The 27,752-nt window shown below is 38.2% G+C and overlaps 1 protein-coding gene across 8 annotated transcripts in view; it reads right to left on the bottom strand.

Moving 5' to 3' along the window:
• The window catches only part of LOC132670999 (BEN domain-containing protein 5), a 1,465,258-nt gene extending 1,443,299 nt beyond the window's left edge, over positions 1–21,959 (bottom strand). For 4 of the 8 annotated variants that reach the window (XM_060621418.2, XM_060621420.3, XM_060621417.2 and 1 more), the window contains exon 1: positions 21,654–21,959. In XM_060621418.2, coding sequence (XP_060477401.1) covers positions 21,654–21,687 — 34 coding nt within the window. In that variant the 5' untranslated portion in view covers positions 21,688–21,959. The remainder of the gene's footprint in view (positions 1–21,653) is intronic. The other 4 variants (XR_009606944.2, XM_078451925.1, XM_060621416.2 and 1 more) reach the window with 4 other exon arrangements.
• Positions 21,960–27,752: the final 5,793 nt, after the last annotated feature.

Genomic DNA, 27,752 nt, shown 5'->3' with positions numbered 1-27,752 from the left:
TTAATTCCTTGCTCATATGCCTCATGATCCCAACAAAATATATCTAATAGCTTGATCCATCCCATGTGCTGCCAAGTTTGCAACTACTGGTCTAAACAAAACTTAATTATGGTATAATGAAATGAAGGGAGATATATTCCAGCTCTGTCCTGACAGTAAGAATGTATTTTGTTCATAGCCATTAAAATGAGAGAAGACTTCATGTAATTCATTGCCATCTTTGATGTTCCTGTTGTGTAAATAAATTATTGAAGGTAAATTGTGAGTAGTTGTCATTTATTCCTCTCTCTCATCCCAAAAAAAGGCTCCACTAAACAAGTCTCTGGTAAATTTATTTGAAAGAATCATCACGAGCTTCAGTTTGAGTAGATGAGTCAAATGAACCAAAAATAAATGTCCAATCTATGAAAAGATACTAATACTCCTAAGTCAATCTAAGAACTGTACTGATTTCCTCACATTTATGTGAGCCCTTAAGTCTGTCCTAGTTCTGACACATGCCCATAGAGATTGTCCACTGAGAAATTAACTATGGAGGACTGGTGTGTAAGAGACAGAAAAGACCACCAGAGGCCTTTCACTTTAAATGCTAACACCTTTTAGTTTAAATAGAGTTCCGTTATAGGTAAGGTAAGAGCCTCAAGTTTCTTATGCTCCTTCTTTTGGTATAAAAGCCAAATTTAAATTTTAGAACCTTATTATAATTAAAAATAATAATTAAAGTTATAACTCCAAGACCCAAGAAAGTCACTGTGGAGGAATTTAGGAACTTAAGCTCACAAATCCAGACATTCCACTCATGAAAGTCTTTTGTGCCTGAAATAAATTTGCTTATAGTCTTGTAAAGGAAAATGTACAAAATTGGGAAAGCAGGAAAGATATACACAAAAACCCTGACTATAAGTAATAATGTAGTAAGTATGGTTCAAGTAAAGCTATATATAACTTCAAAAATGTGAAATAATTATGTTTATTTAAATTCCACATAACTATTTGCACTTTTTCAAAAATTAATAATTAAAACTTGCGAAGTAGAGAGAAAGACAGCTTCAGAATTAAGAAATGTGGAAATTCTAGGGGGGACTGGGTGGCTCAGTTGGTTAAGCGTCCAACTTCAGGTCATGATCTCACAATTTGTGAGTTCCAGCTTCACACTGAGCTCTGTGCTGACAGCTCAGAGCCTGGAGTCTGTTTCAAATTCTGTGTCTCCCTGTCTCTGTCCCTCCCCCTGCTCACACTCTGCCGCTCTCTCTCAAAAATAAACATTAAAAATTTTTAAAATTAAAAAAAAGAAATGTGGAGATTCTCTGAAGTATCCAAGGATTATTTTTACTTTTCATCAGAAGCAGTTTTCCCCAACAGAAAATGGATTTTAAGCCCTGATTTATCATTTTTACAACTTTGCAGTATTCAAGTCAACTTTGATTTTTAGGAATCCTATACACATAAGAATTTTATTATATTTCTTAGCCCATTTCTTTTTAGGACTGAATATTCACAACAGTCAGAGTAGTAGGCAATAGTATGCAGCACATCCATTTCACCTGAAATACCTAAAAAGAGACTTCTATTGCCCTGCCAGACAGCTCATTACAAAAAAAGAGAGAGAATGATTTTTAAAAAAATGGAATAGGGGCGCCTGGGTGGCTCAGTCGGTTGGGCGGCCGACTTCGGCTCAGGTCACGATCTCGCGGTCCGTGAGTTCGAGCCCCGCGTCGGGCTCTGGGCTGATGGCTCAGAGCCTGGAGCCTGCTTCCAATTCTGTGTCTCCCTCTCTCTCTGCCCCTCCCCCATTCATGCTCTGTCTCTCCCTGTCTCAAAAATAAATAAACGTTAAAAAAAAATTTTTTTTTTAAATGGAATAAAGGGAGGATCCAAAGATCTAGGATTTATTCAGTAGGAAAATCTCTTCTACTTAACTGGAACAAGCCAGGGATAGGCAGAGACTGAGCAGGAAAATCAGAAAAGCTAAAGATGAAAAGTTTACAGATTTTACTATTTCTTTAAAAAGAGAATGGGGGCACCTGGGTGGCTCAGTCGGTTGAGCATCCAACTCTTGGTCTCAGGTCATGATCTCGTAGTTCATGAGTTTGAGCCCCATGGAATTCTCTCTCTCCCTCTCTCTCTGCCCCTCCTGTGTGCTTGCTCTCTCTCTCTCTCTCTCTCTTTCTCTCTCTCCCTCACCTTCCCTTTCTCCCTCTCTCAAAAATAAATAAATAAACTTAAATTTTTTTAAAAAAGAGAATGGATTAGAACATAAAAAGATTAAAAAGCTTGAAAAAATTATAATCAGCAATATAAGAACATTTAGCTTGCTAGGACAGAAACAAAAGGAATTCATCTATTCCCCTGACAATATTTAACCCTGTTTTTGAAAATTAGTTTGACTGAATGCTAAACTTTCAAAGAATGTATTTCTCTGAACAGACAGGAAAAGGATAAATATTCTTTTGTTACTGTAATAACAAGAAAATTCTTTCTTAGTTTTAACTGTGTAGTATGTTTTCAAGGGTGGTCGGCAACTTTTGATAACCTAAATGAGAAATGGCATTAAAATTAGGTATCTGAAGAAAATTTTACTTACTTCATTTTCATCAGGGTGACACTGCACTTAGATATAAACTTTATTGAAGACAGCTTTTTGCCAATTTCAAACAACTTGGAATGTAAAGATACACAAATGACAAAGCAAAGTTTCTCCCTCCACTCCCCCACCAAAAACAATTTGACCCCTAGGATAATCTAGTTCACTAATTAGTTACAGCACCCATTGTCTTAAAATATACCACTTTCATACCAGATTTCAATTAAAAATATATAAAATATTTCAATTATCTATGGAGTTCCTTAATTGAAGAAATTCAATAAATTAAAAAATACTAATACTAATCTACTCACAATGTAAAAATCTCCTCATGGTAAAAAAAAAGATATGATCAGTACGACACAACTTAAAACTAGTCCCAACTCTAGTAAATGCTGATACAAAGGAAAGAAAATTCCTCTCTCTTAGGACCTTATTAAATCAACTTCTAGGAATTAATAAAAATATCATAATTCCCTCCTCAGAATATATGGAAAAGTTGCTTTCATAAAGTTGAATCTTTGCCTACATATAATTTATATTAAATTGAAATAAAAGATGTAGGCTCCTCAGGGAAAAGAATAAAAATTATCCAACTCCTTTATTTAATCATTTTATTCTTCATCCAGTTCCATAAAATGAGTGATGCTGATCTTTTTTTTTTTTAATTTTTATTTTAGAAAGAGAGAGAAAGAGTGCAAGCAGGTAAGAGGGGCAGAATAAGAGTGACAGAATTCAAAGCAAGATTCATGCTCAGTGTGGAGCCCAAAGTGGGGCTCATCTCATAACCCTGGGATCATGACCCGAGCTGCAATCAAGAGTTGTATGCTCAATGGACTGAACCACCAGGTGCCCCAGGTGATGCTGATCTTTAAGTCAAAGGCCCCATAATACTGATAAACCTAAAATTAGATGAGCCCTTTCAAGTCTTTTATAAGAAAATTCACGGGGCACCTGGGTGGCTCAGTTGGTTACATGTCCAACTCTTTTTTTTTTTTTTTTTTTTTTTTAGTTTTATTTAAATCCAAGTTGGTAACATATAGTGTTATAATGGTTTCAGGAGTAGAATTTAGTTATTCATCACTTACATATAACACCCAGTGCTCATCCCAACAAGTGCCCTCCTTAATGCCCATCACCCATTTAGCCCATGTCCCCAACCAACACACTTCCAGCAACCCTCAGGTTGTTCTCTGTAAGAGTCTCTTATGGCTTTCCTCCCTCTCTGTTTTTATCTTATTTTTGCTTCTCTTCCCCTATGTTCACCTGTTTTGTCTCTTAAATTCCACATATGAGTGAAATGTTCATCTGTTTTGTCTCTTAAATTCCACATATGAGTGAAATCATGTGATATTTATCTTTCTCTGATGGATTTATTTCACTTAGCATAATACATTCTAGTTCCATCCACATTATTACAAATGGCAAGATTTCATTCTTTTTGATCACCAAGTAATATTGTGTGTGTATATATATATATATACATATATATATATACACACACACATATACACCACATCTTCTTTATCCATATATCAGTCGACGGACATTTGGGCTTTTTCCATAATTTGTTTCACATACTGGGTCACAAATCAGCCTTCAACGAGTACAAAAAGATCTATATCATACCATGCATATTTTCAGGTCATAATGCTACAAAACTTGAAATCAACCTCAAGAAAAAACTTGGAAAGACCAAGAGTACTTGGAGATTAAAGAACCCTACTAAAGAACAAATGGTTTAATCAAGAAATCAAAGAGGAAATTAAAAAGTACATGGAAGCCAATGGAAATGAAAACAGAACAGTCCAAAACCTCTGGGATGCAGCAAAGGTGGTCATAAAAGGAAAGTATATAGCAATCCAGGCCTTCCTAAAGAAGGAAGAAATGTCTCAAATACACAACCTAACCTTACACCTAAAGGAGATGGAAAAAAGAACAGCAAATAAAGTCCAAAACCATCAGAAGAAGGGAAATAATAAAGATTAGAGCAGAAATCAATGATATTGAAGTAAAAAAAAAACACAAAAAACCAGAACAGGTCAATGAAACCAGAAGCTGGTTCTTTGAAAGAATTAACAAAATTGATAAACGCCTAGTCAGTTGATGAAAAAGAAAAAGGAAAGGACCTAAATAAATAAAATCATGAATGAAAGAGATCACAACAAACACTACATAAATAAAAACAATAATAAGAGAATATTATGAGCAATTATATGCCAACAAATTGGGCAATCTGAAAGAAATGGACAAATTCCTAGAAACATATAAACTACCAAAACTGAAACAGGAAGAAATACAAAATCTGAACAGACCCTAACCAGTAAAGAAATTGAATCAGTAATCAAAAAATCTCCCAATAAACAAGAGTCCAGGGCTGGATGGCTTTCCAGGGGAATTCTACCAAACATTTAAAAAAGACTTAATACCTATTCTTTGGAAGCTGTTCCAAAAAATAGAAATGGAAGTAAAAGTTCCAAACTCATTCTATGAGGCCAGCATTCCTTGATTCCAAAACCAGACAAAGACCCCACTGAAAAGAATTGTCTGAGTCGGGCTCCATGCTGACAGTGTAAGCCTGCTTGGGATTCTCTCTCTCCCTCTCTGTCCCAGCTTACGTGTGTGTGCGCACGCACATGCTCTCTCTCCCTCAAAATAAATAAATAAAAACTTAAAAACATTTTAAAGAAAATTCAAAACATTTACAACAATTTTTATCAAGCTGCAAAAATTAAACCAGCATTTCTCATAAGCATTACTATTCCTGTGGTAGTACACTGATAATGACATTATTAAGATGAAAAATTAGAGTATTACTACTTTGAAAGATATTTCCAATTTTAATTAAAATCATTTTAAGTTTGGGGTGCCTGGGTGGCTCAGTCGGTTGAGCATCTGACTTCAGCTCAGGTCATGATCTCACGGTCTGTGGGTTCGAGCCCCACATCAGGCTCTGTGTTGACAGCTCGGAGCCTGGAGCCTGCTTCCAATTCTGTGTTTCTCTCTCTCTGTCCCTCCTCCGCTCAAGCTCTGTGCCTCTCCCTCAAAATAAATAAATAATCATTAAAAAATATATATTTTAAGTTTTTCATAATGTATTTATGACACCAGGACTCATGTACCATCAATACATTGCACTTTCCCAGTAGATGAGAAAGGCTCTTTAAACATGTATGAAGCTGCATATCTCATGAAAATGGAAAGCATCAATTAATCCAGCGAGTAGGTTAAAAGGATCTCTACTCTATCAGAGGTATTATTACATATACCCTCACAACTCTAATGAGTAAAGGATTAGCATCACCATTTTAAAGATGAAAAAAACTGAGGCTCTAAGAAACACTATTACAATTAGGGAGTAGAGTTAAAATTTTAAATAGTATCTGGTTAATTCCAAAACCTATACTCTATTTACTACATATGTTGCATAAAGACACAGACACCTCCAAGGTTTTAGGGTTTTTTCTTTTATTTTAATTCCAGTATAGATAACATACTGTGTCATATTAGTTTCAGGTGTACAATAGAGTAAAGCAACAACTCTATACATTACTCCGTGCTCATCACAGTAAGTGAACTCTTAATCCCCTTCACCTATTTCACCCATCCCCCTACCCACCTCCCCTCTGGTAACCATCAAATTCTTCTGTGTTGTTAAGAGTCTGTTTTTTGCTTTCTTTTTTTCCTTGTTCAACTGTTTTGTTTCATAAAACCAAATATGATTGAAATCATATATTTGTCTTTCCCAGACTGACTTATTTCACTTAGCAACATATCCTCTAGATCCATCCATGTTGTTGTAAATAGCAAGACTTCATTCTTTTTTATAGCTGAGTAATATTACATATATTCATATATACACACACATATATATTTTTTGCACATACTCTTTATGTGTTCATCTATTGATGGACACTTGGGTTGCTGCTTCCATACCTTGGCTATTATAAATAATTTACTGCAATAAACACAAGGGCACTATAGCTCTTCAAATTAGTTTTTTTTTTTTTATTACGTGGGTAAGTACCCAGTAGTGGAATTACTGAATCATATGATAGTTGTGTTTTTAATTTTTTAAGGAAAATCTATGCTGTTTTCCACAGTAGCTACACCAGTTTGCATTCCCACCAAAAGTGCACAATGGTTCCTTTATCTCCACATCCTTGCCATCACTTGTTGTTTCTTGTTTTTTTATTTTAGCCATTCTGACAGGTGTGAGGTGATTATCTCCCTGTGGTTTTCATTTGCATTCCCTGATGATGAGTGATATTGAGCATCTTCTCATATATGTCTGTTGGCCATCTGTACATCTTCTTTGGAAAAGTGTTTATGACATCTACCCTTTTTTGTTTGTTTTTTTGGTGTTGAGTTGTATCAGTTATGTATTTTGGATACTAAACTTTTATTAGATATGACATATAAATGACAATGCAAATATCTTCCCCTATTCAGTAAGTTGTCTTTTAGTTTTGTGGCTGTTCACAAGCTTTTTATTTTGATGTAGTCCCAATAATTTATTTTTGCTTTTGCTTCCCTTACCTAAGGAGGCATATCTAGAAAGATGTTGCTATGGTTGATGTCAGAGAAAGTACTGCTAGTGTTCTCTTCTAGGATTTCTATGGTTTCATGTCTCACATTTATGACTTTAATCCATATTGTTTATTTTGTGTATGGTGTGAGAAAGTGGTCCAGATTCATTGTTTTGCATGTTGCTGTCAAGTTTTCCAAACAGCATGTGTTGAAGAGACTATCTTTTTCCCATTGCATATTCTTGTCACTCTGTCAAAAATTAGTTGACGATATAATCATGGGTTTATATCTGGGCTTTCTATTCTGCTCCATTGATCTATGTATCTATTTTTGTGCCAGTACCACAACTGTTTTGATTACTATAGCTTTGTACTACTATACCTTAATATTGGAGACTGTGACACATCCAGTTTTCCTTTTTCAAGATTGCTTTGTCTATTCAGAGTCTTATGTGGTTCCACACAAATTTTGGATTGTTGGTTCTAGTTCTGTGAATAATGCTGTTAGTCTTTTCATAGAGATTGCATTAAATCTATAAATTGCCTTGGGTAGTATAGACATTTTAACAATATTTGTTCTTCTAATCCATGAGCATGGAATATCTTTCCATTTGTGTCATCTTCAAATTCTTTCATCAATGTTCTATATTTTTCAGAGCATAGGTCTTTCCCCTCTTTTGTTTACTCGTAATATTTTATTATTTTTAGTGCAAATGTAAAAGGGATTTCTTTCTCTTTTTTTTATGTTTATTTATCTTGAAGGAGAGAGCGTGAGCAGGGGAGGGGCAGAGAGAGAGGGAAACAGAGAATCTGAAGCAGACTGCAGGTGCTGAGCTGTCAGCACAGAGCCCCACGCAGGGTTTGAACTCATGAGCGGTGAGATCATGACCTGAACTGAAGTCGGACACTCAACCGACTGAGCCACCCAGGCGCCCCAGGATTTCTTTCTTAATTTCTCTTCCTGCTTAGTGTATAGGAATGCAACAGATTTCTGTACATTGATTTTCTATCCTGTGACCTTATTGAATCTATTTGTCAGTTCTCATAGTTTTTTGGTGGAGTCGTTAGGGTTTTCTATATACAGTATCATGTCATCTGCAAACAGTGCAAGTTTTACTTCCTCCTTAACAATTTGGATGACTTTTATTTCTCTCTCTTGTCTGACTGCTGAGTGTGGGACTTCCAGCACTATGTTGAATAAAAATGGTGAGAGTATATATCCTTGTCTTGTTCCTGACCTTAGGAGGAAAGCTCTCCGATTTTCCCGAGTATGACGTTAACTGAGTTTTTCATATAAGGCCTTTATTATATTGAGTTATATTCCCTCAAAACCTACTTTGTTGAGGGTTTTTATCATAAATGAATGTTATACTTTGTCAAATGCTTTTTCTACATCTACTGAAATGATCATATGGTTTTTATCCTTTCTCTTATTGATGTGATCAATCATCACATTGATTGATTTGTGAATAATGAAACACCCTTGCATCCCAGGAATAAATGCCTCTTGATCATGGTGAATGAGTTTTTAATATATTGTTGGATTCAATTTGCTAATATTTTGTTCAGAATTTTTGCATCTATGTTCATAAGAGATATTGGCCTCTAGTTCTCTTTTTTTGTCCTGTCTTTTTCTGGTTTTGGTATCAGAGTAATGCTGGCGTCACAGAATGAATTTGGAAGATTTCCCTCCTCTTGTATTTCTCGGAATAGTTTGAGAAGAATAGGTATTAACTCTTTAAATGTTTGGTAAAATTCGCCTGTGAAGGCTACTGGTCCTGGACTTCTGTTTGTTGGGAGTTTTTTGATTACTGATTCCATTTTATAGCTGGTTATCAGTCTGTTCAAATTTTCTATTTCTTCCTGATTCAGTTTTGGGAGGTTATACATTTCTGGGATTTTATCCATTTCTTCTAGGTTGCCCAACTTGTTGGCATATAGTTTTTCATAGTATTCTTTTATAATCTGTATTTCTGTGGTGTCAGTTGTTATTTCTCTTCCATTTCCTGTTTTATTTTTTTAATTTAATGTTTTATTTATTTTTGAGAGAGAGAGAGTGAGCTGGGGAGTGGCCGAGTGAGAGGGAGAAAGAATCTGAAACAGGCTCCAGGCTCTGAGTTGTCCACACAGAGCCCAATGCAGGACTCAAACTCACTAAGTGCAAGGTCACAACCTGTGCCAAAGTCTAGCACTTAACCAACTGAGTCACCCAGACGCCCCTCCTGTTTTGTTTATTGAGTCCTCATTTTTCAGGGAGGGGGGATGAGTCCAGCTAAAGGCTTATCAATTTTGTTCTTTTCAAAAAGCAGTTTCTGGTTTCATTGATGTTCTGTTTTTTAGTTTCTATATCATTTATTCCTTCTGCTGGATTTGGGTTTTGTTTGGTCTTCTTCTAGATGCTCATGTGTAAGGTTAGGTTGTTTATTTGAGATTTTTCCTGTTTCTTGGGGTAGGACTGTATTGCTATAAAATTCCCTTAGAACCACTTTTGCTGCATTCCAAAGATTTTGGAGTACTGTGTTTTCATTTTCATTTGTCTCCATGAATTTTTTTGTTTCTTGGATTTCTTGGTTGACCAATTTATTGTTTAGGAGCATGCTATTTAACCTCCATGTATTTGTGTTCTTTCCAGACTTTTTTCTTGTGATTGATTTCTAGATTCACGGTGTTGTGGTCAGAAAAGATGCACTGTATGATTTCAATCTTTTTGAATTTGTTGAGACTTGTTTTGTGGACTAATATGTGATCTATTTTGGAGAATGTTCCGTGTGCACATGAAAAGAATGTGTATCTGCTGTTTTTGGATGGCATGTTCTGAATATATCTGTTAGATCCATCTGGTCCAATGTGTCATTCAAAGCCACTGTTTCCTTTTTGATTCTGTTTGGATGATCTATCCATTGATGTAAGTGGTGTATGAAAGTCCCTACTATTATTGTATCACTATTTATTACTTCTTTTATGTTTGTTATTAGCTGTCTTATGCATTTGTGTGCTTCCATAATGGGTGCATATGTATTTACAATTGTTCTATCTTCTTCTTAGATTGTTCCCTTTATGATTATGTAGTGTCCTTCTTTGTCTCGTTACAGTCTTCGCTCTGATATAAGTATTGCTACCTCAGCTTTGTTTTCACTTCCATTTGTATGATAAATGCTTCTCCATTCCTTCACTTTCAATCTACATGTGTCTTTAGATCTAAAGTGAGTCTCTTATGGGCAACACATGATGGGTCTTGCTTTTTTCTCCATTTCATCACCCTATGGCTTTTGACTGGAGCATTTAGTCCATTTACATTCAAAGGAATTATAGATAGGTATGTAACTTATTACCACTTTGTTATTTGTTCTGCATTTGTGTTTGTAGTTCTCTGTTTCTTTGTTCTCTTGTTCTTTCATCCTACAGTTTGGTGGTTTTCTTTAGTGATACACTTGGATTCCTTTCTCTTCATGCTTTGCATATCTATTACTGGACTTTGATTTGTGGTTACCATTATATTTGCATATGACATCTTCTGCATATAGCAATCTACATTAAGTTGATAGTCGCTTACATTTGAACACATTCTTTACTCCTTTCCCCCCTCATGTTTTAGGTATATGGTGTCAGATACTTTACATCTTTTTATTTTGTGAATCCCTTGACTGATTTTTATAGCTAAACTTATTTTTACTGCCTTTGAGCTTCCTACTTTTCTTACTCCTACTTTCCATTCCTTTCCTTTGCTTACCCCTGGTCTTTCTTTCCTTTCCACTCAAAGAGTCCTCTTTAACTTTTTTTGTAGAGATGGTTTAGTGGTGATTAATTTCTTTTAAGTTTTGTTTGTCTAGGAAACTCTTTATCTCTCCTATTCAGAATTATAATCTTGATGGAGAGAGTATTCTTGGTTACAGGTTTTTTCTTTTAGCGCTTGCAATGTCATGCCACTCCCTCCTGGCCTGCAAAGTTTCTGCCAAAAAATCAGCTGATAGCCTTATGGGATTTTCTTGTATGTAACACTTTTCTTTTCTCTTAATGCTTTTAAAATTCTCTATTTATCAATACTTTTTCCTGTTTTAATTACTATATGTCTCAACATGGACATCCTTGGGCTGATTTTGTTTGTAGCCCTCTGTGCCTCCTGGATCTGAATTTCTGTTTCCTTACCCAGATTTGGGACTTTTTCAGTTATTATTTCTTCAAATAAATGTTCTGCCCCATTTCTCTCTTCTCTTTTTGGAATCCCTATAATGCACGTATTAATTACGCTTGATGGTGTTACTGAGTTTCTGGAGTCTATTTTCATTTTTGTTATTTTTTTCTCTCTCTTGTTGAGCTTGACTGCTGCTTTCCAAAACCCTGTCATCCAGGTTGCTGACCCATTCTTCTGCCTTCTCTAGTCTACTATTTACTCCTTCTAGTGTTACTGTTAATTTCGGTTATTGAGCCCTGCATCTCTAATTGGTTTTTTTCTATGTTTTCTATCTCTTTGTTAAGGGTCTCACTTAACTCCTCCACTCTTCTCAAATCCAGTAGTATCTTTATGACCATTAGTTTAAATTCTATATCAGGCATATTACTTATCTCCATTTCGTTTACGTCTCTTGCTGTGATTTTGTCCTATTCTTTCATTTAGGACACATTCTTCTGTCTCTTCATTTTGTCTAACTCTCTATGTCTGTTTCTATGTGTTAGAAAAGTTAAGTTATGTCTCCTGTTCTTGAAAGTACTGGCCTTATGAAAGGCATTACAGTGCCCTGAAATCCAATATCCCCTGTTCACTAGAATCTGGTGCTCAAGGTTGTCTCCTATGTCTACTGCATGTGCCCGGCTATTGTGGCTGAGCTGCATTTGCCTTCAGTCCAGTCATTTGCATGGCTTTCTTTGACTTTTGTAGGCAGTGTTTGGTCCTTGTGTTAGTGAGCCAATCTGGGGCCATCTTAGGCTTGAGTTGAATCAGACCAGGCATTTGCCAGAGATGCAATAGAACCAAACTATAGGTCACTTTCCCTGTGTTGTCCCCTGAGGACCTTTCATTGATGGGTAGAAGACCAAACATCTGTCCCCAGCCCACTGCCGGGGCCACAGTCAGATTGGTGTGTGTGGTTATCTTCTCCTCTCCCCAGGGAAAGAGTCACTGTCAAGGCTCTTGCACACTGCCAGGCTTGTGGCACCATTCTAGATGGGCTTCAGCCAAGAGTGTATTGGAGGGAGCAGGCCTGCAGGAGAACACAACAGTGGGGCACCCTGTGCTAGCAAGGTCTGTACCACAGTCCACTGTGAGAGGGGACCTCCAGCTACCAGGGACCAAGGCAAGGTTGGAAGTGGTGGTATACATGGTGTTTGCAATGTTTGCACGGGTCTTCTATGGGAGAAGACCTGAAACCAAGGCCTGCCTTGAGGAGGCGTGACCACAGGAGAACTCAGGCAGGGCATGCCATTAGCAAGTTAGGTAGTGAGTGATGGTGCCATGCTGGTTCCTGAAGGGTCCCTGTGTCTAGTCTGGGAGACAGAGATAGAAATGGCACCCACCAGCTCCTTTGTTCCTGGAGAAGTCTCCCAGGAATCCCTGCCCCCTCAGCACACACTCTGAGATTATTAAACAAATCTCTCTCCTATATACCCTAGGCATTTTTTTCAAAATGCTGCTTCTATGCTATATCTGTAAGGAGCTGTTTATTTTTATATATTTTAAGGGCAGGGATTCAGTTTCCTCTAGCTCTCCTGGCTCTCTCAAAGCTGAGCCCACTGATGTTTAAAGTTCAAGGTGTTAAGCCCCACTGATTGTAAGAACTCATGAATTCGGCCTCTCTGGTTTTCAAAGCCAAATGTTATGGGGATTCATCTTCCTCATGTAGGTTCTCCACCCCAGGAATATGATATGAGAATCTGTTTCTTTCTCCTCTCTGCACCTGTAGCATCCTTCCCTTCTTTCCTCCTGTAGATCCATTTAGCTCCCAATCACGTCTCTGCCTTTCCTATCTTCTTTGATATGGCCTCTTCTCTACACTTAGCTCCAAGGAGTCTGTTCTGTCAGACTTCAGGTTGTTTTCTGGGTTATTTACACCCATGTGCATGTTATCTACTTGTATCAATGGGACAAGGTAAGCTTAAGATCCTCCTACTCTGTCACCTTCCCCAGAAGTTTCCCAAATGAGGTTTTAATGAGCTTGTTCCGTCCACAGTATATCAACTGTGTTTAAGCCCTATTCAACTAGGACATCTTGTTTGTAAAATGTCAAAAGTTTCTTCATTTTCCCCTTCATTTGTGTTAACATCCTCAACTTCCAATAGCCTAAGTTCTAATATTTAAACCTAAAATTTATGGATAAAAAAATGTTTCCACTCATTTGGTCTACAAATATTTATTGAATGCCTACTAGGTAGCAAGCATATACTAATTGCTATTTTAGTCCCTACTCTTCAACACTAATTTACTCAATGAGCACATAGAGATGCCCAAGATGAGAAACCTCATTAACCCCATATTTCTACAGTAATTAGAAATAAATGTGCACTGTTGTTTCATACATTTGTCTGAAAATTGAGATATGCATTACCTCTTCCTCAATAACAAAAGAAAATTTAAGTTATTTTAACTTACTAAGAAGCAGAGTGGAGTAGTCCCATCAGTATGGACACAGAGCCAGACAGACTTGGATTGCAGTTCCAGTTCTACTACTTATGGGTTGTAGAACCTCAGCTTCACCACTTAGTATTTCTGAACCCCAATTTTCTCATATATAAAACTGAGATAATTATACCCCCTTGCAGGAATTTTGGGAGAATTAAACAAGATATACATAAAGTGCCTAAAACAAAGGAGGTACTCTACAAATGCCAAAGATTGGCTTACTGAAATAACTAACTTTGTTTTAAAGCCCATTACTACAATACCTGGTTATTTTTCTCTCTTCATTTTAGGGCAGTATATTCTTATTTGCCGAATGGAAATCAGGAAATTTAAGTTATAGTTCTGGCTCCTCTTCTTGCTGGTTGTGGGACCCTGGTTAAGTCACCTAACCTCTAACATTCAATATAAAGGTAAAAACTAACACTTCCCTCACTGTAAGCTCTAATCTTATACATGTTTTTTCTGCATAGGAGAGCAAAAATGGAAAGAATCTTGGCTTTGGAATCAGACCTGCTCTCTAGCCACATAAGCCTGAACTAATCACTTACTCTGTCATGAATACATCTATGTAACCTTGGAGTCTTTCTTCAGGTCTACTGTGAGGCAAAATGAGGAAGTAAAGTATAAGGAGCTAAAAATATGAGATAAACTGATGACCAAATAATTTAGGAACCAGCATTTGCTTTGCCTAGCACAGATGTCATTAAATCAACCCCTTTCACCAAAGTATTCCTACTTTGAAGATTTCAGATTCTTAACTGCAACCTCTATTACTAACTGAAATGTAATCCTCTATTACTAACAAATAGAAGATATCTTAACCTGGGTTTCTGGGATGGACATTATCTCTTGAAATTATTTTCAAATTTTCATGTGTCTGCACACAGCATGCATTTTCATGAGAAAGAATTATCTTTTCATAACATATCAAGAGGTATCTATCACGCCAGAAATGTTTAAGGGCCAATAGAAGCAAAAAAAAAAAAAAAAAAAAAAGAAAAAGAAATACAGTCTTTAGCTCTGTTAATAGATGAGCAATACCAGCAATATTCTGAATGAGTTTCATTCTCCCACCACATAACTTTCCTGGGCATATGTTGCTCTCTCTGCCCTCCTTTCCTCCTCTCTACTCCCAGTCCCTCTGCCCTACAACATTCACTGGGCTAATTCCTTCTTGTCATCCAAGACTCAATTCATGTGTTCTTCCTCCAAGAAGCGTTACTAAACTACTCCTACCACCATCTCCAAGCTGTCAGAGAACTATTATCTAGCCTCAGAATTCTGTGTACAACTTCTACCATTGCCTGGATGCTAATTTTCTAGCTCTATTCTTCTTCTACTATTATGGGAGCTCCTTGAAGGCAGGGACTATGTATAAATACATCACTGAATTTCCAAAGTTTGCCACAATGCCTGACATACAGTAGGTATTAAATATATATTTTTATAAGAATAATTCTAAAAATGAATAACACAGTCCACAACATAGTGATTTCTTCCACAACTCTATGACACAGAGATTAATATACTACAATTAGTGACTTCTAAAACTCCTGATAAAATGCAGCAAACTATAAATGATGGCAGATTGTTTTTTTCCCATTTCTTCCACCAAAACTCAAAGATTTTTTTTCCATAACATTGTTGAAAGTTCTTTATTTAGGAATTTCCAATCCCATATAAAGGTTTTTAATCCTATATTAAATTCTAGGAGTTTTTCTGTGTTTGCTTGTTTTGTTTTCCTTCAGTTGACATGCAAATACATTATTTTGAAAGCCTGGTTAGAGACTCAAATGTTCACAATCAGTAGTTCTCAAATATATATGACAAATAAAAACTATTTTCTTTAGAGTTTGAAAAAAAAAGAAATTTCTTTTAGGAGTCCCATTAAATAAATGTGAAATACAAAAAGTAAAAATGATCATATTCCCATATGGTGAATAACATCAATGAATTATTGCAAACTTTCACACTTAGAATAATGTTTTATAATCAGAAAAATCAATTCCAGCTAAGGATGAAAATTTTTCTTAATACTAAAATTAACACCTACTCCAGTGCTGAAATTTAACAATTAATAAAAACATTCTGAAACTCAATTATGATCGTACTATTCTTTGACTCAAAGACAAAGCTGTGACTATTAAAAATACATATGCAAAATATAGACATCCTTCTGTCCTTCTTAATGCATATAGGTTTCTAGTATCTCTAATTGAAAGTGACATTGCGCAATGATACTGAAACTAAAGCCAAATGCAACATCAAGAGATCTCCAACATTATCAGTTTCTTAGAAGAAACAAGCACATAAGCATCACGGAAACCAAATGTGTTTTCCGTCCCAATACTATACTTTTAGGATCTTTAATAAAGCTATATACTTGCTGATGTTACAGAAAAATATACAGGTGACAAAAAATAATTCAAAGCTTTAAAAATATTTCTAAAAAGGGATAAAACTATGTAAATCCACATTCCCTTTTCCACAATTTCAAAATCCATAAATCTCTAAAAATGGCAATTTTTTCCATAAATTTGGTGCCAAAACTAATTTGTCAACAAAATTTAACCTAAACTGACATGAAGCTATTTATAATTTATTCATTTAGTGTGAATGTGATATTAATGTGTTTGATTACAAGGTACTCTCCCATACCCATGGGGATGTTATATAATTAACAGTACATATGCTGTATTACTTTTCCATAATCCAAAAAATATCTGAATTTTGAAATATATTTGCATCCAAAGCTCCAAATAAGGGACTATAGATCTAGATTTCCTCTTCTTTAAAAGACAATTTTACTAGTAAGCTTTAGGAAAAGACACACACCCATGCGCATGCACACACACACACACACACACACACACACACACACACAGAGGCAGATACTAAATAACCTACCATTTCTTTGAGGGTAGGGTATAACACATTATGCACTTTCCAAATCTATCTCTAAGTCTCACCTGAAAAGTAGGTGTTACTGTCCCCAATTTGCAAACAGACTTAACTATTTTGCCCAAGTACTAACAAAAGATGGAAAACACTATTCTCATTTCTAAGGCTTTTTAAAATTTCAAGATTCTGTCTATAGATGATTTCAGGTACCATAAAATTACTTTTTTAAAAAATATTCATTTCACAAATTGATCAAGGTACAGGCCATTTTTTTGAAAGAGAGAGAGAGAGAGAGGCAGAACGAGCAGGGGAGGGGCAGAGAGAGAGAGAGAGAGAGAGAGAGAGAGAATCCCAAGCAGGCTACATGCTGCCAGGACAGAGCCAGATGGGGGCTGGAACTCACAAAACCATGAGATCATGACCTGATCCAAAACCAAGAGTCATATGCTTAACCAACTGAGTCACCCAGGCACCCCAAAGTACAGGCCGTTTTTAACAGACTGCATCATTCTAAAATTTCTGGTCGGTATGGGCTTCCACAAAAGTAACACACTTGGCAATATAGGAAAAAAATTATACCAGGTAATTCACACAAAGCTTTCTTTTATGATAGTTGGAAAGGAAGAAGAATCTGAGAAATTGAAGCAAGTGCAATCTAGCCTATTACTCCCACATGGTTTCTTTCTTATTATTGTTAATAGTCAAATTGTTGGAAAAGAAGAAAAATTCAAACATTCTTGTCCTCATTTTAAAGTACAATGTTTTAGGGACACCAGGGTGGCTCAGTCAGTTAAGCTTCTGACTTCAGCTCAGGTCACAGTCTCATGGTTTGTGAGTTCAAGCCCCACATCTGGCAGTCTGTTATCAGTACAGAGCCTGCTTCAGATCCTCTGTCCCCCTCTTTCTCTGCCCCTTCCCCGCTTGTTCTTTTCCTCTCTCTCTCTCTCCTCTCAAGAATAAACATACATACATACATACATACATACATACATACAATACAATATTTTAAAGAAACTTCCTTTTGCAAATCTGACCTTCTAACAGAGCTATCTGTATGCTTGGAAAAAAACTTATCCCTTCGCTCCAAGAAATCCCTCAAAATCCACCTCATATAGAGACCTATTCCATGTCATTTTAGTACAAATAACAATTCCACATTCGCCTAAACTTGGTGTCTGTCTTTCTTCTAACGGTAAATAAATTATACCAATGGGAAAAAAATGAAGGAAAAAAAGAATGTCTTAAATTCATCACTGGGTGTTAAATCTTGCTTAATTTTTTACATTCAAGCTTCAGGGGAACTAAGAAAATTTCATTTATTGTGCACTTCAGATATATTATCTCTAGAATTCACAACTATCCTGCAAATATCATCCCCATTTTATGATGAGGGAACTTTAGATCAGAAAATTTGAGTCCATGGTCCTCATCTAATAGATTACAGAAACAGACTTTAAACAAAGATCTGAATTCCAGTTCTTTCCATGTCACCTTGCTAACATATGCTTACCTTAGAATAACATTTCTTGTAGGGCAGGAATTTTCATCATGGCTATTATTGCTTCACTATGTAGAATATTGCAATACAAAGAGAAAGCCAAATAATGAATCTGTATAATGTTAAAATAATCCCCAAACAGGGGTGCCTGGTTGGCTCAGTTGGTTAAAGCATCTGACTTTGGTTCAGGGCATGGTCCCCTGGTTCTTGGGTTCATGCCCCACATAGGGATCTGCACTGGTGGTGCGGAGCCTGCTTGGGATTCTCTCTCTCTCTTTCTCTCTCCCTCCCTCTCTCTCCCTCTCTCTCTCTCTCTCTGTTCCTTCTCCACATGTGTGCTCTCTCTCTCAAAATAAGTAAACTTAAAAAAAAAAAGCCCCAAACACCTATAATCTTACACTTATTTGCAGATCTTGAGCAAGTTGCTTAACTTCTCTGTGCCAAAATTTCTTCAAACAGTAGAGTTAATACCTTAGAAAGTGGTTATGATGCTGACATAGATTAAAATATATAAAGCTCTTAGCACAGTATCTGGCACATAATAAACACTCTAGAAATGTTAGCTATTGCTACTGAGATGAAAAATCATCAGACGGACATGTTTTGAACCAGGTGACTCCAGTCAGCAATAGCTGGACACCTAATCCAAAAACAATCAATCCTACACTGGCTTGAAATCTATGACATGATCTGGTGAAAATATGATGTATTCCAATTAGTTTCTCTCTCTTGGGAATCTGAATTAAGAAATAAAGACTAAGCCCATTAATAGTAATTCAGAACTTAAATGGTTTGGCTCTTACCTTCATCAATTTTCTCTCATTAATGTTATCAACAATGCTAAATCTGTTGCTAAATCTAGTTTTTCAGTCTTCATTTATATATCATTTGGCAGCATTTGATCTGTTCAAGACCATTCTCCTCATTCTCTTTGGAAAGCACTGAAATATTGTAGCTATTCAACACTTAATCCCAAGCCTCTACTCCCCTCACCCCACTGTCCCCTCTATGCAATTTCATCCACACTTTTGACTTCACTAATTATCTTTCATGTTAGCTCCGACTTTTCTTACACATTCAACTGCCTTGTCAATCTCTCACTTCTCTGGATGGCTCAAAGATAAAAGATAACTCCGACTCCATATGTCCAAAACCAAACTCATGATCTTCCCTCTCAAACACAGCCAAGACCCCTTCCAGTGTTCCTTATCTCCATAATGGCACCACCAACTATCCAGATTCATGAATTAGAAAATTAGAAGCATGACCTGATACCTCCTTTTCCTTCATCCCCATCTTTCACTAAATCCTATTAATTTTACCTCTTAAATATTTCTCAATTCCTTCTCTCCATCTCCACTGCTACCTTCTAACAGGTCTACCTATACCCATTCTTGTATCTTCTGTACTTCCCATACTGTAGCCAGTTATATTTTTCATGATTATAATCATGTCATGCTCCTACTTAAGAGCCCTCAGTGGCTTCCTACTATTTGGTGAAAATACATATCATAGTATTCAAGACCTGCAAGATCTGTTTCAGCTTCTTTCCCCCTCCTATTGCCCTATATGCAGCCATATTTGTCTTTTTTCAGTTCCTTAAACACAATACATTATGTTTCCTGCTACCTTAGGATCTTTGCACATGGTTTCCCTCTGCCTGGACCCTCCTTGTCCTTCTCTTTGCTTAATCAATCCTTATTGTATCTCATCTAAAAATATCACTTCCTCAGAGAAAGTTTCTTGAACCACTAGACTTGATCAGATCATTGTTATTTATTCAACAAATATTTAAGAATAACCTTCTCTTCACTTAATCAATCCTTATTGTATCTCATCTAAAAATATCAATTCCTCAGAGAAAGTTTCTTGAACCACTAGATTTTATCAGATCATTCAGTTATTTATTCAACAAATATTTAAGAATAACCTACTGTACACCATGTATGGCTCTAGACATGTGGGATTGTTAAACATAACAAAACCTTTGCCTTCATGGAGCCTACATTCTAGTGGAAGAAAACAGGCAATAACTAATAAAAGTAATATGTAGACTATATAATATATGTAAAGCTAGTAAATTGGGGGGGGGGGGGTGTGAGGGGGCAGGGAAGAAAAAAAAAAAAAAAGAACAAGGTAAGAGAATCACAAGCAGAGAGTTTCCAGTGCCTAAGTTGGTATCTAACATATAGTTGGCACTCAATAAATATTTGCTGAGCAGATGAATGAATAAAGGAATGAGCATGTTCAAGTCACAAGGAAGCTTAAACTGTAAAAAGAATAAAGGAACTACTTGATGGACGAAGCAAAGAGAAACCATGCAGGTCTTGAGAGAGAATAGTCTCTTGAACCATTCACTCTCAATGGCTTCATTCAGCTTCCAGTTCAGTTACTACAAGGTCTTAGTATAACCATTTCCATACCCTTCCCCAGTGCCAAGGGCTGGATAATTTAAGTGGGTCACTCCTGAAACCAAAATACCTAATCAGGACACATATACAAGATTTGTATACCACTTCCATCACTCACCACCACACTTATCCCTAAAGCCACTGCTTTACTACACACACAGGTATCACTTGTCTTAAAGCCTCAGTTCTTCGGTCCCCAGCCCCTTTCAGGTGCAAACTCCTTCCCATACACACAAGACTGAAAACCCTTGCTCTTTCCTATGACCGAGTGAGACACTTAGGTCACTACTCTCCAAGACCAGTCAAACCCACAACTGGGGTCCCCTCAGGGATAGACACCTGGGTCTCCCCTTCCCAGCAGTCTCCTGCACCTTAAAGACTATCTTCTCCCCACAAATATATGGACATGCACACCTTTGTGATTCTAAATGACCTTCAAGATCACTGATCCCACATATACTCAAACTCAAGCTCCAGCATTCTTTGGTAAGGTTCTGAAAGACTGGGGCTCTGAGTGCCCCCGCAAGCCTCTTGTCTTTATCAGAACCTACGAAAGGATTTGTATACTTTCTCGATGGCCAGGGGTGACCCTAAGGCACTGTACTTCCCCCAAACACAAATATTCAGTGTATACCCCCTTTCCATGGCACTGCCTGATATTACAGTAACACTCCTCTCCCATATACCTGCCTCCTCAGAATAAGAGACTCCATCAAACCATGCCCGTTTAGGGAGCCCTCCCATGTTCCCACAAGACTATGTACCCCCGTCCATGACTCAGCCCTACTCCCATGATCAGCCCCATCACACGCGCCCCTCAGGAATAGAGTCCTGTATCTTCCCTGGAGCCCCAGCCCCTTCTGGGCCCATGCTCACTCAGGAGTGTGCACACTCCCGCATACATTCCTGCGCCTCCTCCGGGACTCCGAGGTCCCTGCCCGCCATTCAGAGCGGTGTGCACCTCCCTTGACCCCTGACCCCGAGGTCACAGCCCCACCGCGCAAACACACAGGGGTGCCTCCTCAAGAGTAGGGCCATGCCCAAGTCCCCTCTCCCCTCAGACCCAGGACCGCCGTGCTGCTTCAGCGCTTCCCCCAGAACGACCGCCCCCACAGACCTGCCTCAGGCGCCGTCTGGCTCCGCTCCGCCATTTTTTGTTGTCCCTCCGCCTCTAAGCCCACGCGAAAATCGCGGGGCAGTGGGGAGCGGGCGACCGGATCCTCGGGCTGACAGAGCTCCCTCAGGAAGACGCGGCACGACGGTTGCTAGGGCAACGGGCGGCCCGCGTGCCGGCGACCGGCGCGTGGCGGGGGGGGCGGGAAGGCGGCCTGGGAGGGAGGGAGCGTGCGTCCGAGGCCCCGCCCCCGTGGCTCCAGCCCTCTCCGGTCCAGGCGCCGGCGGGGCTGGGAGTCCGCGGCGCTTCTCGGTTTCCCACTGAGCCACCGCGTTCTGGCAACTGAGCATGCTCAGCCGCCTCTGGGGAGCCAGGACCCGGTCGCCTGGGATGGCGCTCTTCTGCTGCTGAGGGGTTCTTCCTGCTGACCACAGACGTGGATGGACTGGCTTTTCTGTGTTTGAAGCTCAGTTTGGGACTTGAGACACAGATTTCTTGATTTCCCAACGCACCTCCTCCTGGCGTGCCTGGCCCTGGTCGAGGTGCTGGGTAACTTATGTCTTCAACTGAAATGCACCGAGAATCAATAATTCTGTGCCCACCCACACCAAACTCGAAGAGCCCAAAGAGGTCGGGCTCCTTGCCCCTCTACAACCGCACCAGCCCCTAACCCTAGACTTTTGCTGCTGTATTTCTCAGTATACTTAGGATGCCTTTTCCCATCTCTCCGTGGTGAGTCACCACTATCTTCTAAGACCAAGCTAAACATTACCCTTTTCTGAGCTGCTTTGTCCTCCCACTCCGCCGTGTATACCTGGGCTAACGCTGACAATGCTTTATGCATTATTTACTTCTTTCTTCCTCACTTAAGGGTAGGGTGAGCTCCCTGATGCCAGGGGTCCGTCTTTTCATCTAGCTATACTCCATAACACAGTATAGTGCTTGACACAAGGTAAGTGCTCAGTAAAAGTAAATATTTGTGAAATGAAAAATGAATCCTAAGTTCACTCTAGCACATCCTACCAGTTTTATTGAACACTTAATTTTTTAACAAGTACCGTTCTAGACCCCTTCTCTTCAAAAGTCTCACAGAGAAAGGAAGAGATAATGGTTTTACATACCTCATAGAGACACCACCTCCAGCCTGGACTTCAACTTATTCTAGGATGTTAGCCCACCAGATAGTGGACACTCAATACATATTCTTAACACAAGGATGTAGTCAGAGAAACAAAAAGAGAGAAAAAATGGCTTTGGTAGAGGTTAACTAGTGTTAGAAGTGCTACAGAATCACAGAGATAACTCTAAATTAGGAGGTGGCAGGAGTAAAACAATGAAAATCCTAAAGAGGAGTGAGTCTTGAAGAATAAATAATTGTCAGCCGGGCAAAGTAAGGAAGACTGTGCCAAGCAGAGAGAGCAGCATGAGCAAAGCAGGGCATAGGGAACAGCAGTGAAACTATAAGAAGTCCACTATGCTAGAGCACAAAACTCATAGGGCAAAACATTATCTCTAAAGAAACTCCTGTATAGGTAAGTAGTGTCTTTAGTTGGGTTCCCCAAAAGCAGAGTCTGAGGCCAGGATTTGGGTGCTGGTAATTTGTTTGGGAAGTAAGCTCCAGAAACAGATGTGAGGGGGAGAGAATGAAAGAGGGGAAAGCGGAAAAGCCAAGAAAAATGTGTGATATTGAGCTGATTGCTTTAGTAGACAACAGGGCTTAAGCTCACTGGAGACCCTCTGAAAACCATGTAGAAGGTGCCTCAGCATTGCACCACCAAAGAACAAGGAGACTGGGTCATTTACCTCTTAATTTCCATCTCCATTATTTGAGGGTTATCTCAATACCCCAGCTTGAACTCTTTAACATTTCCTGGTTATGTTTGCCCAGGGCTAAGCAGTCTTCTAGGATTTGAAAGAAAGCCTTGAGGCAGAAAAGCAAGAGGGACCAGAAAGCATTTGAGCTAGCAATAGACATAGAAATACACTGAAATCAGGAATAAGGTTTGGGCACCACAAGAACTTCTACAAAAAGTTACATAAAAATACTCATCAGAAATATCCCTCCATATTTGAGTAGTTTAAAAATTCACAAGCCATGTCAATACAACTATCAAGATGAAAACACACAAGCTTTCACACATCACTGGTAAAGGCTGTGAGGGCTGTAGGAATTTCAGTGTGGGAAGGGTCACTGAGGGCTGAAGAGGACAAATGAGCTTCATTAAGTATAAGAAGATGGAAAAAAGGAGTTTGAGGACCCAGGTTCTACTCAAACTCTTGGACAAATCACTTAAAGAGACGTTGAGCCTCAGTTTCCTTTCCCAACAAACCCAAACAACAGTGCTGCCTACCACAAAGAGTGCTCTAAGTCACAAATAATGAGACAGGTTAAAATGCATTTTATAAGTATAATTATGGTAAATAAAGAACCTGGCATGTTTTAGAACAATTGACATTAACATACCTTGATTCCATTTCTGAGCCAGGTCTTGTGCAGATGCTAGTGTTAACCTCAAAAAATAAAACTGCCAGAGGTGCCTGGGGGGCTTAATCGGTTAAGCCTCTGACTTCAGCTCAGGTCATGATCTCAAGCCTCAAGTAGTGTCGAGCTCTATGCTGACAGCTCAGAGCCTGGATCCTGCCTCAGATTCTGTGTCTCCCTCTCCCTGCCCCTCCCCTGTTCATGCTTGCTCTCTCTCTCTCTCTCTCTCTCTCTCTCACACACACACACACACACACACACACACACACAAATAAACATTAAAAAATTTTCTGAAAAAACAAATAAAACTGCCAGCTGTTTTACCAATAAAAACACATTTATCTGGGAATAGAGAATTGCAGTCTGAGACAAGCAAACTGTGGCAAAACCATAGGCAAGACCCCCAGCAAAGGAGAGATACACTCTCTCATAGAGAAAAGGGGGAAAGTTAGAAAGGCTGTTATAAAGTCCACTGGAGTAAACTAGGAGTCTAAAGTATACTGGCTTTTCATTGAGTATGTCGTGACTGTCTTTCATTGATTGTGTTGTGACTGTTTCTCATTGTTCCTCACTTCTAGTGGGTCTGCAAGTGACAAGGAGTGCTGGACTTGAGAGCTCCCTCTGCCCACCTCCTGACTCCTTTCTAAATGAGCTTTCCTTTTATTACTTTTCACACCGAAGATAAAGAAATGAATATAGCACTGTCTGTGGTTTCTAGAAGCTCACAATCCAAAAGGGAAAGGAGATTTAGTCCATAATTATAACCCAGCATGATCAGTGTTCTGATAGAGGAAAGCATGGGAGGCTGTGGGAGCCCAGAGGGAGGCACACAACCCATCCTGGGGTAGAGGGGATAGGCTAAGTGATATTTAGGGGAAACTTCCTGGAGGAGAGTGTCTGATTTAACTCTTCAAGGGCAAGTAGGAATAAGCTGGGCAAAGAAAACAGTGGTACAAGGGGAAAGGGTAGCTGGGGCAACAGGAATAGCATGGGCAAAGCAAAGGACAGTGTGTCTGGGATGGACAGCAAGGCAGGAGTGGCTGCATCAATAGATAAGGACAGATTCTGGAGAACTCATATATGGGGGGACTTGATCCTGACAGTGATAGAAACCCATTGAGGAATACTTAAGCAGGTCAGACACCTGGTCAGCTCCTCTGGTTGCTGTGTAGAGTATAGATTTGAGCCAGGAAAAAAAAAGATTTGAACAGTGCAATTCTATACAAATGTGTTTGTTGACATTTCAAATTACCATTTGATGAGACCCTTTTATGTACAACATACACTTGCCCTGTTCAATTTAAATTTTAAGTAAATTTAAATATCAGTTATTTAGTCAGACTAGCCACATTTTAAGTGCTCAGTAGCCACCCTATATTGGACAGCATATATATACAACATGCAGAAAGTTTTGTCCCACAGCATTGAAAGACAAATTACAACTGGGCAGAAGAAATAAAATGCCTGGGAAAATTCAGGACTTAAAAAGACCAGGTTCAGGGTACCTGGGTGTTTCAGTTGGTTAAGTGTCTGACTCTTGATTTCAGCTCAGGTCATGCATGATCTCACATTTCAAGAGATCAAGCACCAGGTCGGGCTCTGTGCTGACAGCATGGAGCCTGCTTGGGATTCTCTCTCTCTCTCTCTCTCTCTCTCTCTCTCTCTCTCAAAATAAATAAATAAACTTAAAAAAAAAAAAAAAAAAAGAGACCAGTTTCAGTTCTCCTGTATGTCAGCTCCTCCTCAGGAAGCTGGGCAGGAAGCTTCACACCTGCTGAAATCCTCAGAGACTTCTTTCTGGTATATATGGCACAGCATGAGGAGTGGGGTAGAAATGCCCCCCTCATGGATTCCTGGGAGCTGTTTTTCACATGCTATCATTCATAGTGTACCCAGGAGGTCTGCCTTCCCTAGGGATTTCCTGGGGTTTCTTATCTCCACAGACAGCCACTACCCACCCACCATAGAGCCAGGGTGACTTCCTTCTAAAAAAATATTCCCTATAGGATTCACTCACTCCCTCTGTAAACATTTATTAAAATGATGCCTTCCATGTGCCTGTCACTGAGTTAGATACAGTATGGAAAGAGAAATATTCAAATTATAATCACATTTCTCACATGTGCCAACTCATTTAAATCTCAAAGTAACACTGTAAAATTAGTATTAATGTCATCATCCTGTACAGAAGATGAAATTGAGATTCAGAGAGTTTAAGCCACACAGTCAGATAGCAGTAGCCCCAGGGAAGACTGGAATGGTGCTATGTTCTCTCAAGTAATTTCATATCAAAAATCCCATGCTTTTGATGTTTACAGACTAATTGGAAAGAAAAGATGAACACACACAAATCCAATTTACAATTTCCAAACAATGTAGTAAGAGCAGTGATACAAGTATGCTCAGAAAAGTGTAGAAGCATCAAAGAGGGATGCCCTTGGTGGATATCATGGAAGGTATTCTGGAAGAAATGACCCTGAAGCTGAGTATTAAGGATGAGGGGGGTCAGCTAAATGAAATATAGGGTGGGAAGAAGAGAGATGAAAATATTTTTAAATTCAACCTGTCATTTGCGTTTCTACTGTTTGTTGCTGTTTTGTCCTTCTAGAAATGTTGTCATTCTTTTCTTATCTTCTAAGTTTTGTTTAAGAAAACAACTACTCTGTGCCAAGGCTATAAAAGAATTATTTGAGGATTTCTTCTTAACCTGGATAAACTATTTAAATGTTAAAACGTGACTAAACTTTACAGAAAGGAAAATATTCTGATGTTGAAAGAAAGAGAAAATTCAAAGGTGTGAAGTCATTTGTCCTTGCAGTTTCCTTGGCCCAGAATGTTCTTTTTTCGGAATATCTGCCTGACTGACTCTCATTTCATTCAGATCTCATCTCAAATGTTACATTATTGGAGAAGTCTTCCCTGACAACACTATTTAAAATGCACTTCTTATAAGAGACTCTTAAAAACTGAAAACAAACTGAGGGTTGATGGGGGGGTGGGAGGGAGGGGAGGGTGGGTGATGGCTATTGAGGAGGGCACCTTTTGGGATGAGCACTGGGTGTTGTATGGAAACCAATTTGAAAATAAATTTCATAATTAAAAAAATAAAAATAAACGAATGTATTATCCTTCCCTGTAAAATAAATAAATAAATAAATAAATAAATAAATAAATAAATAAATAAAATGCATTTCTTAGACATTTCATAGTTTTTATAGTACTACAAGTGGTATCTCAGGTACTATAATTGTTTTCTATGTGCTTTGCTCAAGTAAACAAATGCTATTGATTTTGTAAGTTAATACTATAATTGTAAAATTCTGGGAACGCTCATATTATGTCTAATAGTTTCTTGACTTTCAGATTTATATTAACCTATAAGAACAATCAATAGCAAAATAGCAGTTGTCTTTTCCCTTCCCATTATTTAATATATTTATTTTTCCTTTATTATTGCTTTAGCCAGAGCCTCTAGTATTGTGTTAAAAAGTAGTTTATAGTTGGGATTCTTGTATTTTCATGATATTAAAATACTGCATCTAAATTTTTTCCATTAAATGTAAACTTTGACATAAAGTCTAAAACATGTTGAGGAAGTTTACAAAGAGTTTTTAAATTAC

This window comes from Panthera onca, chromosome C1, assembly GCF_046562875.1.
Source record: "Panthera onca isolate mPanOnc1 chromosome C1, mPanOnc1 haplotype 2, whole genome shotgun sequence".
Taxonomy (NCBI): domain Eukaryota; kingdom Metazoa; phylum Chordata; class Mammalia; order Carnivora; family Felidae; genus Panthera; species Panthera onca.
Note: the sequence above shows the minus strand (reverse complement) of the source record. Positions and strands in the feature narration are given on the sequence as shown.